The 12841-nt window shown below is 39.6% G+C and overlaps 1 protein-coding gene and 1 pseudogene across 1 annotated transcript; one reads left to right on the top strand and one right to left on the bottom strand.

Annotated features, from left to right (window-relative positions):
• Positions 1-4039: 4039 nt before the first annotated feature.
• LOC111865745 lies at positions 4040-5448 on the bottom strand (annotated as a pseudogene).
• Positions 5449-5741: 293 nt separating this feature from the next.
• On the top strand, positions 5742-8171 carry LOC111865851 (protein CWC15 homolog). Its single transcript, XM_023854216.2, has 3 exons — positions 5742-6004; positions 7260-7647; positions 7861-8171. The coding sequence occupies exons 1-3, from the start codon at positions 5874-5876 to the stop codon at positions 7999-8001; spliced, it is 660 nt and encodes a 219-aa protein (XP_023709984.1). The 5' UTR covers positions 5742-5873; the 3' UTR covers positions 8002-8171.
• The last annotated feature ends 4670 nt before the right edge of the window (positions 8172-12841 follow it).

Raw genomic sequence — 12841 nt, 5'->3', positions numbered from 1 at the left:
ATTACCCGATTGCAGCCTCCTCTTAATTTCCTCCTGAATCAGGTTTTGATTTGTTATCATCGTTCCAAAATATCTGAGCTGTGCCACATTTTCAAAACATCTGTTTCCTTTCTTTTATGAATTTGCTCTTCACTTTTTTGACGAGACAGCAACATATACTTAGTTTTCTCTGTGTTTTCGCCTAGACCAACCTCCTTACTCGAGGCCGCGCCATAGCTGAAGCGGTTAATCACTAGCTTCTCGCCACTGCTGCCCGGGTTCGATCCCGGGTCTAGTCAAGTGGGATTTGTGGTGGACAAAGTGACAATGAGGCAGGTTTTCTCCGAGTACTTCGATTTCCCCTGCCAATCTTCAGTCCACCAATTACTCCACAATCACTCTCATCTATCATCTGGGGCTGGTACAATAGGCCAGAAGTGGCAGCAGTACAAGGGACTTAGGCCCACCCAACTAGCAATTAAAGACAAACTTCTTATTTGCGGCAATTAAAGTTTGAGTTTTTTCTTTATGGTATCTATAGTAATACCCTGCAGATTCACATCGGCATAGACCAACAGGTGATGTGTCCCGTTTAATTTCAGTCCCACCTGGTTTTCCTGGACCTTCTTAATTACATATTGTAAAGCAGGGGTCTCCAAACCTTTCGAAACGCGGGCCACATTAGGTAATTCAGCACTTTCAACGGGCCGGATAAAATGAGAAATTAATAACTCTAGGTATATGAGTTTTATTGAAAGCACAGAATTTCATAAACTAAATACAAAGTACGTGAGAATAAATTATTGTATATTAATGGCAACAGACAGTAGCAGCAAATGCTCATATTTCATCACAAATTATAATAAAACAATTAATATAAATGATGGAACTCTTTTTGCATTCTTAAAATCTGATTAAATTGAGGTTCAAAGTTTGAAACGCTAAGCACAAGTAGCGACTTTAAATGTTCATCGAATAAATTTGCCCTGTATTTCGACTTGATGTACTTCATCTGGGAAAAAGTTTGTTCACAGATATGTCGTCCCAAAAATGGAGATAAATTTACAAGCCGGCCGTCGTAGAATGGACTGAAGTTCCGGTAGCCGTATCAACATTCCTCACATTCCTCGCTACCAATTCTCGGAACAGTTAGAGCAAAACTGGACATAAGTTGCCTTTAATACAAAAATGGTAATAAGTACGACACCGGCGGTGATGATGATCTGTTACAATTTACACTGCACCACTGCAAGAAGTCTTGTGCACAAGACGGCTAGTAACGAACTGCTCGTGCTACCTACATTGCCACGAAGTGACCCTGCCGATCCAGGCCGAACAAGTACGAAGAAATACCGCGAAATATACGGTCCAGAATTAGTAAAATTGTGAATAATATTAATATTAACATAATATGGAATATCAAAATATTTTAAACACGCTCTTAATGAATTTGAAATCTATGAACAAGTATTTTTTACCAGTACTCATTGGAAAATTATTTCAATTGGGGCATTTCTGCACAATTCTTTCGCGGGCCGCATAAAATCACATTGCGGGCCGTAGTTTGGAGACCCTTGCAAAGCAAAGTAGAAAATGAGTGGCGATAAAGCATCGCCTTGATTTAGACCATTCTGGATAGGAAATTTATCAGACAAATATTTACCTATATGGACTTTGCTATGCGTTTCGTGTAAACATATTTTAATTAGCCTAACCAGTTTTATGGGTATCCCAAACTCTATAATAATAATATTGTACGTAAGGAAGTAAAAAATTATCCGTACTCTTGCTTTTTTCAAATTTATGTACACAAAAGTAGGGGTTGAACAAGTACATCATTTTTCTACATAGTCTCCTTCCTTTTCGATTTACTTGGTCCCACAGTCCATTGAATAATGGCAATGTTTGTCAATAATCAATAATCGCTCGGCCGCAGTGTTCATTTACTTTGTCAGTTTAATAGATAATTCATGCATTTTTAGTGTCTCACTTATTCATAGCCTTCTGACCGGTTCTGGGGTCGTCAGATTCATATGCAATTGATGCAGACTAGAGCGCCCAGATGGACTCTGGGGCCTACCCAGCCTCCAATACAATACCCGGTGATCTTTCACCGGGATTAAAGCAACCAGAGCATGAAGATGGGCACTAACTTCCATATAGTGTCTAGGTCAAGAATGGTGGAAATATAAGTCAATTACTCCAGACGCCTTCATGGCGTTTTGCTTCTGACTTGTATTTGAGATGTCTCCCTTTCGAATTTCGGATAGGACCACCCTATCTGATGATTTTCATGGATTTCTACAGTACATCGAGGCAGATGTCGATACAGTGAGCTAAAATAAAACCCACATCCACTTATTTGCGCATGTTTCCAATTCATTATTTACTATCCTTCAGGCTATTATCATAAATCGACACTACACATTCTGAAATACATCATTACATGTAAACATAATAAATAAATAAATAAATAATGGATTATATCTAATCGGCAAAAATTAATTACTGAAGGTCTAATGTTCTTGATATATACGAATTTTGAGGCCAGAGACCTGTAATACTGGCCATACCACGAATCAATTAATTAATATTGAGGGAAGCCAAAAAACATTTTACAGCATACTTATAAATGATATACCTTAACCCCTGGTATCTATCTAAGTCTCTTTGCTGATGACACCAGTATATATATGACTGACTGCAGGGAGTGTTATGTTCTCAGAAAGATGCAGCAAGGTTTCAGTACTACTGAGACAAGGTGTCAGCGCTGGAACATAGAAATCAATGATCATAAGGCTCAGTCCATCTACGTTTCTCATGTACTTACGTTCCCTGAGGCTTATCTTTCATCAAATGGGCAGAACAGCCCCTTTCGTCAATCGTGTGAAATATATCTTTGTAATCTATGATAAGAGCTTTACAGGAAGATTGCACGTAGAAATGATTGAAGCCAAGGCCTTCCGAACATTTAATAGAATCGACTTCCTATTCAAAAGCGTGTGTTTAATCTCCAGCATTAAACTAAACCTCCATGAGATACTGATCGGATGAATAAAGATTTCAGCTTGCCCCGGCTGTGAATTAGCGGCTCACACCACCCTCTTGAAGTAACAGCTCCCACAAAACAAGGTTTCCCATGCTATTGAAATTTTTCCAAGCTGCACACCATTCTGTGATTTGCACACAGTTTTCAACCTTCTGTGTGTGCTATATTATTGTATAACAAAATTATTCAGGTAACATGATGAAGTCATACAAAATCGTTAGAATGAAAACGGTCACAGCATAGGACAAGGCGAAACCAGACAGAAAATATAAGAGGCTTAACTTGGCGGTGGTCAAGCTTACGACCATTGATGTAGGATAGGCATGTGCTGTTTTGCAAAGCCTGGACTGACAGAGGACTTGTGTGTAATGCAAAAGGAAGAATTTTCAATTACATGGTACATGTGCGATATGTACACCCAACGAAAGGCCAATCATGTTCATAAGAGACATGCCCATCCTCTCGGGAGAAAGGATGTTACATGACTATAACTGCAAAGGTTCAATTGAAGAAATATATCTCTGGTTGTGAGTCTCAAGGGGTTTCGTGACAAAACAAACTGACTAGCTGTAAACCGCCAGTCATGAAGTAACTTTGACCAGCGTTAGGCTGCACGTCTCCCCGAGTCGTGAAACAGAAAAATATGGCCATGAGTCTTGCGGGACTCAAACCAAGAATTTCTGTTCTGGCAATTTCCAAGAGCAATTTGCACAACCGCATGATAATCTAGACTTCAAAACACTTAAACCATAACTCTTAAAATAGATTGTCATATTATAGCCACTAGATACACTGAATTTATTAAATGCTTATAACTCATAACTACAAATAACTATTACATTGTCACTGATTTACACTATGGAACACTAAAACTATGGCACACAAATTCTTCTGTTTTTCATTCTTTCATTACTAGTCATGTCACTAGTCGTTTCTTGGTAGTGGCTACTAACAGTGGAACTAACGACTCTTGGAACTATTGCACATGATTTCCTTATGCCAGCTGAAGTTTTATACAAAAAACATGGGATGGTCTGAAACAATTTCTTTCAAGACAGCACATATATGTTGCTGACTTTGTAGATTAGACAGCTTAATGTTCTCTCCCTCCAGGTACACACGAGCCCTCTTAGCAGCAAGATGTGCATAATATGTAGGTGCTGGATAGGACACACTGCGTGTACAACGTGAGAACATATGACATAAGTAGTATGCAATCTTTTCAATTTCATTTTCTGTCATAATGTCATCATCATTCCACAATAAATGATACTTGGTAGGTCTGCTAACACCCTGGATGCTGGAATGGCTAACCAGATAAAAGTCCACTTCAGTCGGGTGAGTAATTTCACGATCAACCACTGTACCGGGTGGAACGTTCTTATATCTCCCATCTGCATCCTCACTTCTTGGAAAGAATCGGGTGTGGTGACGTTTCTGCACCACCAGGAATGTCACTTTAGGTTCATATTCTTGGCCCATAGAAAGACAAGCACGTCGAATTGCATTCACCTCGCTGTTCAAAACCTGTGCAAACTGTCCGTCACCTACACCATCTCGAAAAAATATTATCCTCTCTGGTTTGCAAGCAGACGTGTGTCTATAAAAGAACAGAAGCTGCTGTCTCATGATATTTTCCAGGTCTTTGATGATCTCTACCTTTGGAGGTTGTAATCTAATCTGGATGTTGTACTTGAAAGCCCNTGGTTTATTCCATTCAGCTTTGAGTTGATTTTCAATAGAATGTTGTATCATACAGCAGGATTCAAACGTGACATTGTTCTTCCCTTCACACATTGAGTCAATACTCCAATATTCAGCTCTGCTTCTTTCTTCACTTTAGCATAGCAGTCTCCTCTATCAGGAACAACTACCACCACCAGCTGAACTTCTCTCTTTACCGTTTTAAAGAATTCCATTAGTTGATATGTATTTTTTGTTGGAGGCTGCATACTCTTTGGGGGAGAAGGAGGAGCAATGTCCATTCCCAGTGTTCGTCCCATGTTCTGCATTTCAACTGCAAACCGTCTCATCTCATCTTCTGTTGTATATTTGTTTAAGTTCAGAATAATCCAGTGAAAAACCTTGTTGCTGCTCAAAAATTTTAATGGCCTCCAAACACCCTTCATAGGCTTTACAACATTTTTTTTGTCCACTTCAACATTATATTGTAACTGTGGTGCCTCTAGTACACGAGCCTCTACTTTTTCAAATCGGTCACTGACTGAGAGGCCAAACTCTTTCATATATGGGTCGTCGTTGAATCTCACCGACTGCAGCGCTGCCTGAATCTTTTGTTTCCTGATATCGGTAGATGTTGTAGTGTTCTTTATCATGTTTGATATTTGTGTCTCATTCAGTATGCAGTACAACAGGATACTGCAATGCAATAGTACATTATGATGTGATATTAAACTCATTTAAAAAAATCGAATAAGAACCTCTACAGCACAAGAGGTTGGCGTATCAAAATCATTCATAGCTGTTTTGTGAACTCGGGAATCGGCGGAACGTAGGAACAATTGGAAAGTGCCACAAATATTGACATCAAGACAGGCGAGTAAGTGTTAAACTTCTTGCCGACTGAGCCCTCGGTAGTGATTATAGCCACAAGGCTGGAGTATCCTTAACGAGGAAGATAGATGGCGGTATAAGGATCTATGACGTCATGAACGTCATGAACCTACGTAGCCATGCAATAAGATTGAGAAGCACTTCTGTTCGGTCGGTTCCGTCCGTTCCGTCTGTTTGTCAACGAGGTAAAGTGAGTGATTGGTAGGAGATTATTTTATGTTAAAATATATTTATTTAGGTTAAACTCCGATATCTTTTGTATTTATGAATTATGACTACTGCGGCTAGACCTACTTTCGAGCCTGCTCGTGGTGGACAGGGTCGTGGAGAGAAGGATCTATCTGCAATATCGAGGCAGTATTCGAGTAGAGACTTGCCTTCACACAACAAACTTAAGTACAGGTACGAATTTCTGTAAAACATGATTACGGTGCTTTTGTGAATATGGTTGTAAATCTCATGATTTCATGAAAGGTGGGGGTTATCTTTGGCTAGTTTGGCGACCATTAGCGTCTTATGAAGGACCCTGCTGTTTACAGTGGTGGAGGGTGACTTTTTGAAAAGTCTCTGCCAAGTACTATGACAGAGGTAGGTCGTTAAAGTTTTTTTTTTTTTCAGGTGAATATATACATCCTACAGTACAAGTATACCTGTCTGAGCTAAAACTTAATGAAGTTAAGGACGGAAATGTAAATTAAGAAATGTGGTTAGGGACCACTTAGCTTATCTTTATTGACAGACGTGATCTAGTTTTTACATTTGGATAAATGTATCCAGTTGTAGCTTATGAGTAATTATGTCAGCCGCAAACAGGGGTCCAATGTTGGTATAAAACTTTATAGTGTTTTACATTAATAGTATAATTTTTTCTTTTACACAAGCCCTTTAAAATAGTTCTAATCATAAAGCATCATTAATATTTCAAATGAACCCATTAAAATCCACTGGTTACTCTAGTTGCCACCTGCGTTAACATACTAAATCTCTGCATTCTGCACGTGGAGTGTATTTGTGTGTTTCATATGATTCTCATAGTAAACAGTGATTATTTCTTTGTAATAGAGCTGTAATATGTTTCCTGTGAGGTATGAACAGAATCTTGTTTGTTATGTAGAAGTAGTTCAGTCTTTAAAGGGTTAATATGTTGCAGGATCTAATGTACAGAATTCAGAAATATTGTATGTGATGTGCAGTATTGTTTGCTCCCTCCTATATTGTGTCCTTTCTAATTACACATGTGTTCACAAACAGCTAGCATAAGTCACAAGGAACTGGCTAACAAGCCTTGATGGCTGGCTGGAAGTGGCAAATAGTGTATTATCTGATGACTTTTGTTCAAGTATGTTGAGTGCCACCGAATCATGAAAGTAGCACACACTATTTTATTTTTCAGAATGTGACCACACTAACATGGTTAGCACAAATGCCCTGTCACTGGCTGCATGGAATTAAGAAGTATGTTTTCAGCCATTAACTATACTTTATTTACAAATGAAACACACTTTTTGTAACTTCTACATTTTTCCATTCAAGATTATGTCTATAAGGCATGATATTGAAGGTTTCACATTTATAAGAATTCTGTTTCAATAAAACACCACCATGCATGTGTTTCTGTTAGCTAATCTTTGCTCTAATACAGGATATTTCTTTTCAGGGAACATGGGCAGGGGACCTCAGAAGAACTGCGCTCTCGAGATTTCCGAAAGGAGTTGGAAGATCGTGAGAAGGGGAAGAGTGGAGCCCGTGAGATGCGCATTCCAGAGACAGTGACACACAAGCGACCCAAATTGGACCAGGTGCCAGCTGCCAGCCTGGATGCAGATGATCCACTTGATGAGGAAAATTCTGATGACCCTGACAGTGATGATGACACAGCACAGCTGCTGGCAGAGTTGCAACGCATTAAGAAGGAGCGCTCTGTGGAGCAAGCCAAGCGTGAAACTGAGAAGCGGCAAGAAGAAGAAAGGATTCGAATGGAAAATATCCTTAGTGGAAATCCATTACTAAACTATGCTTCCCAGGTTCAGAAAGGAGACTTAAAGGTGGGTGATTGTTTTCACATATTCATTTCTGTCTTCCATGCAACTTATACTAGAAGTTTTAAATTTAAAACTTTTTTTCTATTTTTTTTCATTTTTAAAACTCATAATTCATTAACTTTATTTGTCCTATTATCACAACATGTGATTATGCAATGCTGCAGTCATGTGTGACAAATGGAATCTCTCACAACTGAATATGACTCTTGTCCACAGGTGAAGCGACGGTGGGATGATGATGTTGTCTTCAAGAACTGTGCCCGATCTGAGCCAGACAAGAAGAAGGAGCAACAATTCATCAACGACTCACTGCGCTCTGAGTTCCACCGCAAATTCATGGAAAAGTATGTTAAGTGAGCACTTGCACTCCAAACCAAATAGACAGATATCCAGTTGGAGGTGTGAAGGAATAATGAAAGCTGAAAATGCAATGTGTGCCATTCATAATGATCATTTAATTGGTGTACTGCTTTATTGTAATATCTTAGAGTTCATAGTGACTGAAGTAAAGAATTTGCTTTCTCTTACCTGCTAATTAATTATGATGGAAGTTTCATGTGTTATGAATTGTGGCTAGAAAGTTCCAAGAATGACTTTGAAAGTAAGTTAAAACTCAGCTTACCAATTAAGTGCTAGTATCCCCTTCAAAGTAGCTATCCTGGGTTGCCATTTACAAAGGTGTTCATTTCTGGATCACATTATGGGATCACTTTTAGCATTGTGATGCATTCTTCTGGACCTCCTCCAGTGATCTCAGTGAATTTCTTCAGCTAATTTCTTGTGGTCGGGAATATAAAGGAGTCATATGCAGAGAAATCAGGGGAGCTTGGAGGATGTTCCACTAGAAGGATTCTCTTTTGCATCAGAAATTGTCTGACAAACACTGCAGGGTGAGCTGATGCATTTGTTGATGCACTACCCATTTATCCAGGTACAAGTCATACTTTATGTATCTCACTGTCACCCTCAAACACTGTAGAACTGTAAGTTAAAATGGCTGGTTGACAGTTTATGCTTGGAGAATGAATTCCAAGTAGACATTTCGTTTGTTGTCAGAAAGCTGTATTATCATGGTCTTGAATGTTGACATGTTCATCCTTGCTTTTTTTCAGTCTGGGAGAACTCCCTGTCTTACACTGTTCTACCTTTTGCTTTCAAGATCTTACCGAAATATCTGTGCTTTGCGCAGTATGATGATGATATGAGGAAAGTTTGGTCTGGCCTGAATTTTGTCCTAAATGTTAATGACACTGGTTTTTGCTTGAGGTATTAGTCATTGGTCAAGTTTTATGGTAACATCTTAGCACATGCTTTCTTCATTTTGAGATCAGTGGTTAAAATTTGGCAAACACATATTCATCCCCAGTTATTCTGCTATCAGTCTGAGAGCCATTTCTGAATCAGTAGAAAAAATTGCCACACTTTTTCAACATTCTTATCAGGTTTTGCTGTTGTCAGCCCTCCCAACCAAGAGTTGACATGGATGCCTCCCCTTCAGAAAATCATTTATGCCACATGAAAACTCATCTCTTTGTGATCAAATTCTCCTGCAAACTACTTCTTACAATTTGCAGTTCTCAGTGGCTGCTATGTTCAGTTTGACCAGAGATTTTATATTAAGGCATCTAACAAAACACTACATGTTTATAGGATCAAAGCACAAAGCACTTTCATTTCACATGACGTAATAGTGACTGTAGACAGGGTTTGGATTGGTAATTAGATTTATTGAACACTTACAGATAGTAACTACCAGTAACTGTAGTGCTATTGCTAATTCACTCACTCTGGAAATCACTACAACATGCAGCATATCTTCTCAGTTTGCTGGTTGTCACCTGGTAATGGCTTCCAGTGCCATAAATCCTTCAACTTCCATGTTCACAGCTTCACGTCATTGCGGGCTGTCGCCTTTTCACAGTAGCCCCCGAACTGGCTTCCGACTGCCGAATTCTCAACTTGGCTCCACTCCACTAACTGAACTCAACATGGTTGGTCAAGTGATATAGCCTTGGAGGGGACCCAACAGAAAACACCGTTCCTCTGTTGTTGGTGTTGTAATATCATGTTCCACTGCAGTGGCACTATTCGCCTGGTGCCAGACCACATGGCAACACTGCTTCTTACAGCTCTACTGCTGTTGCATGAAATCACCACAGATGTGACATGTTCCTCTGTTGTGTCTGCAGTCATTGTTATGCTTATAAGTTGTGTACTGTGCCTTAACCCAGTAATGGCTCTCTACATGTAAGATTTGAGGCTTTCACGGCGGTGACTATNGCCAAATCCCAGAAGACTGCTTTCTTCATGGCTCTCTACATGTTACAACATTTTCAGACAGTAAATTCACAAGAATGCTCAGCCACTCAAATGATAATTGGGGGAACCTGTTACAGGATTCATTGACAGGTTTGGGGCAAGACCTGATATCCGTGGCCCAGTGTTACCATTCCTGAAAATTTCTAACCACACTGTACAAGTATAAAGTTACATCTGCAATAACAGATTTGCATAACCAGTAAATATGAGGACAAGTGAAGTATGCAAGATTTCTAGTACATTTGGGAAGAATGTGTACTTGAGTACATTTTTCCACAGGGATGTTACAACATTTTAAAACTAGGGATATGAGTGCTGGAATACAAGAGGTGGTTAATTATACAGAACATATACACAAATAGTGCTGTAATGTTCACATCCAGGTTCATAAAAATCAATTGGTTCAAACGTTATTAGGGAAGGTAGGCAGATGGATATGATTACATGAGGGTTGGAACTTTAATAGTGACAACTATTTATTTACAACTGATGCAGAATAGATGCATGTTTTGAAGTTCTACTGTCCTTCAGCGTAGTCACCAGTATTGCGTAGAACCCGTTGCCAGCGATGTGGAAGTCGTAAGATACCTTTAGCAGCACCTGTTGTGTTGATAGTTCGAATGGAGCGGTCTACTGCCTGAAGAATCTCTGGAACAGTTCTGAAGTGAATGCCACAAAGTGGTTCCTTCATCTTAGGAATCAAGTCGAAGTCACAAGGGCTTAAGTTCAGGGAGTATGGTGGATGGTACAGCACTTCCCAACCCCATTGATCGAACAAATCAGCCACAGCCTGCCATTTCTGCATTTCCGTCAAATCATGCGGAACCCATCATGATGCAATTTTTCTCATGCCCAGGCATTCCTTCAGAGTGTGAAGCACAGTCGTATGCACTAATCCTGTCTCTCGGGCCAGCTCATGAATCTTATGGCGTCAATCATTCTCCAGTAACGCAGAAAGAGCATACACTTCTTCTTCACTGACACTAGGACAACCTGGCCGATGCATGTCTGCCACATTTTGGCATCCCTCGTTGGAGGTTTTTACCCACCTTGCCACTGTTCTGTAAGGCAATGAAGATTCTCCACAAGCCTCTTGAAGACCTTGATGACACTGTCGTGCTGTATGGCCTCTGGCACATTCAATCTTTATCCAACTGTGTCGTTCCTGTTTCGAAAACATCATGACAACACTACATTAGACCTTCAGCTAACACGTGGCTCTGTTCTTCTCGTCACTGTGCATGCGCATGATGTTGGAAGGGAGAGTCCATTTGTTCTGAGGTAAAGTAGGTATGTAACTAACGTGTGGTATAAGCAACATTATTTGGTTCCGTTGCATGGCGTCTCTACAGCAGTGTTGCCACGATTAAAGTTCCAACCCTTGTACTATAATATAAACCTTTTGAAAAAGTAAACTAGATTAAGCTGAAATAATTATGAAATATGTGTAAACACATGAAACAGTGTGTATTGAAGTGTTTCAGTTTGAAGAAGTACAAGCAATTACAAAGAAATAAGTTGCCACTTAAGAAGATTAATAACACATGCTGAATTTCAGTCTGAGCATTTTTTAATATCTATGCCTCAGAACAACAGAATACAATGTAAGGCAGGGTTAAGTAATCATTTACACATTTCACATAATATTTCTCATCTGTCTGTTTCAGTGGCTATTTCATTCAATAAGTGCATAAAAGAATACTCTGAATCCAACATTTGATACAAAACCAAAATCCAGAATAGGGTATCCATGAGGTTCCAGTTAAGAGCTATGGACAATATATTGTTGCACGAAGTACGTGGCACAGTCATTAATTTCGGTGAACTGTGATTTTATCGCATCATATTACAAGTTATTCACATACACTTACACAGATCCACATCGACCCTCAAAATAGTTGCCTTTGGCCGCTATGCAAGTCTGCCAATGTTGATATAGCTGCCAAAAACACTGCTGAAACATATTGACAGGAAATTCCCATACGGCATCTCTTGTGGCATTGATGACCTCCTTGGACGACTGAAATCTACGACCACGTAGCTTTTCTTCCAAGTGGTGAAAGAGAAAGAAATCGCATGGTGTGTGATCAGGTGAGTATGGAGGGTATGGCAGGACGGTGACCTGTTGCCTTGCCAGTTCCTCTAGGGCAAGAACAGAGCAATGTGCAGGGGCGTTGTTGTGTTGCAACAGCCAATTCTTCGTGCGCCAAATGTTTCGCTAGGGGATTTGCCTAGTTTCTGGCAGAACTTGATGTTTGCCCGTTCTCCAAACTGCCATATTTTCAATTTCCACACTCACATGTAACTGCATTTCACAATAGAGGCTGTAGTTCTGCTTACACTGTTTGCACACAACTGCCTCTTGCTGTGACGAGAGATGAACTGACAGGGCATCATATTGTGCCTCAACCTATCTGCTATAGTGCACTGCAATTATGCTTTGCAGCCAGTGCATGATATTATTGACTGTGGCAATATACGTCTGTTAGTTGAAGAAGAGAACATGCTTCTCACATATCATATGCGTTTCAAGTGTAATACAAATACATCTCAATTCATCCAGCAATATAAAGGTTTCTACAATTTCAGATTTTGCCATGTCACAATATTAGCTGACATCTAGTCAAGACATCTAGTGTGAGGTAACAGAGAGGAACAAACGTACTGACAATTTATTAGAGCTCCAGTTGCATTGATAGCATTGGTTTTATTAATTTTAAAATGGAATGCAATGACAGAATATTTCATTTGCAAATATGTATATGGAAGCTTATGTCACAACATAATTATAGACATGTCAGTGTTATGTGAACTTAAAGCAAAGGTCAGTTCTGTATGTGGTTCATACCTAAGGTGTAGGAAATGTTTTTCCTTGCAC

Source organism: Cryptotermes secundus, unplaced genomic scaffold (assembly GCF_002891405.2).
Source record: "Cryptotermes secundus unplaced genomic scaffold, Csec_1.0 scaffold968, whole genome shotgun sequence".
Lineage (NCBI taxonomy): Eukaryota > Metazoa > Arthropoda > Insecta > Blattodea > Kalotermitidae > Cryptotermes > Cryptotermes secundus.
The sequence above is the reverse complement of the archived record's forward strand: the minus strand, read 5'-3'. Positions and strand labels throughout refer to the sequence as shown.

Excerpts from the sequence above, each read along its gene's own strand:
- LOC111865851 (XM_023854216.2), top strand. The coding sequence starts at position 5,874 with ATGACTACTGCGGCTAGACCTACTTTCGAGCCTGCTCGTGGTGGACAG. Across the intron at positions 6,005-7,259 it reads CACAACAAACTTAAGTACAG|GGAACATGGGCAGGGGACCT; the intron begins GTACGAATTTCT and ends ATTTCTTTTCAG. Across the intron at positions 7,648-7,860 it reads TTCAGAAAGGAGACTTAAAG|GTGAAGCGACGGTGGGATGA; the intron begins GTGGGTGATTGT and ends TCTTGTCCACAG.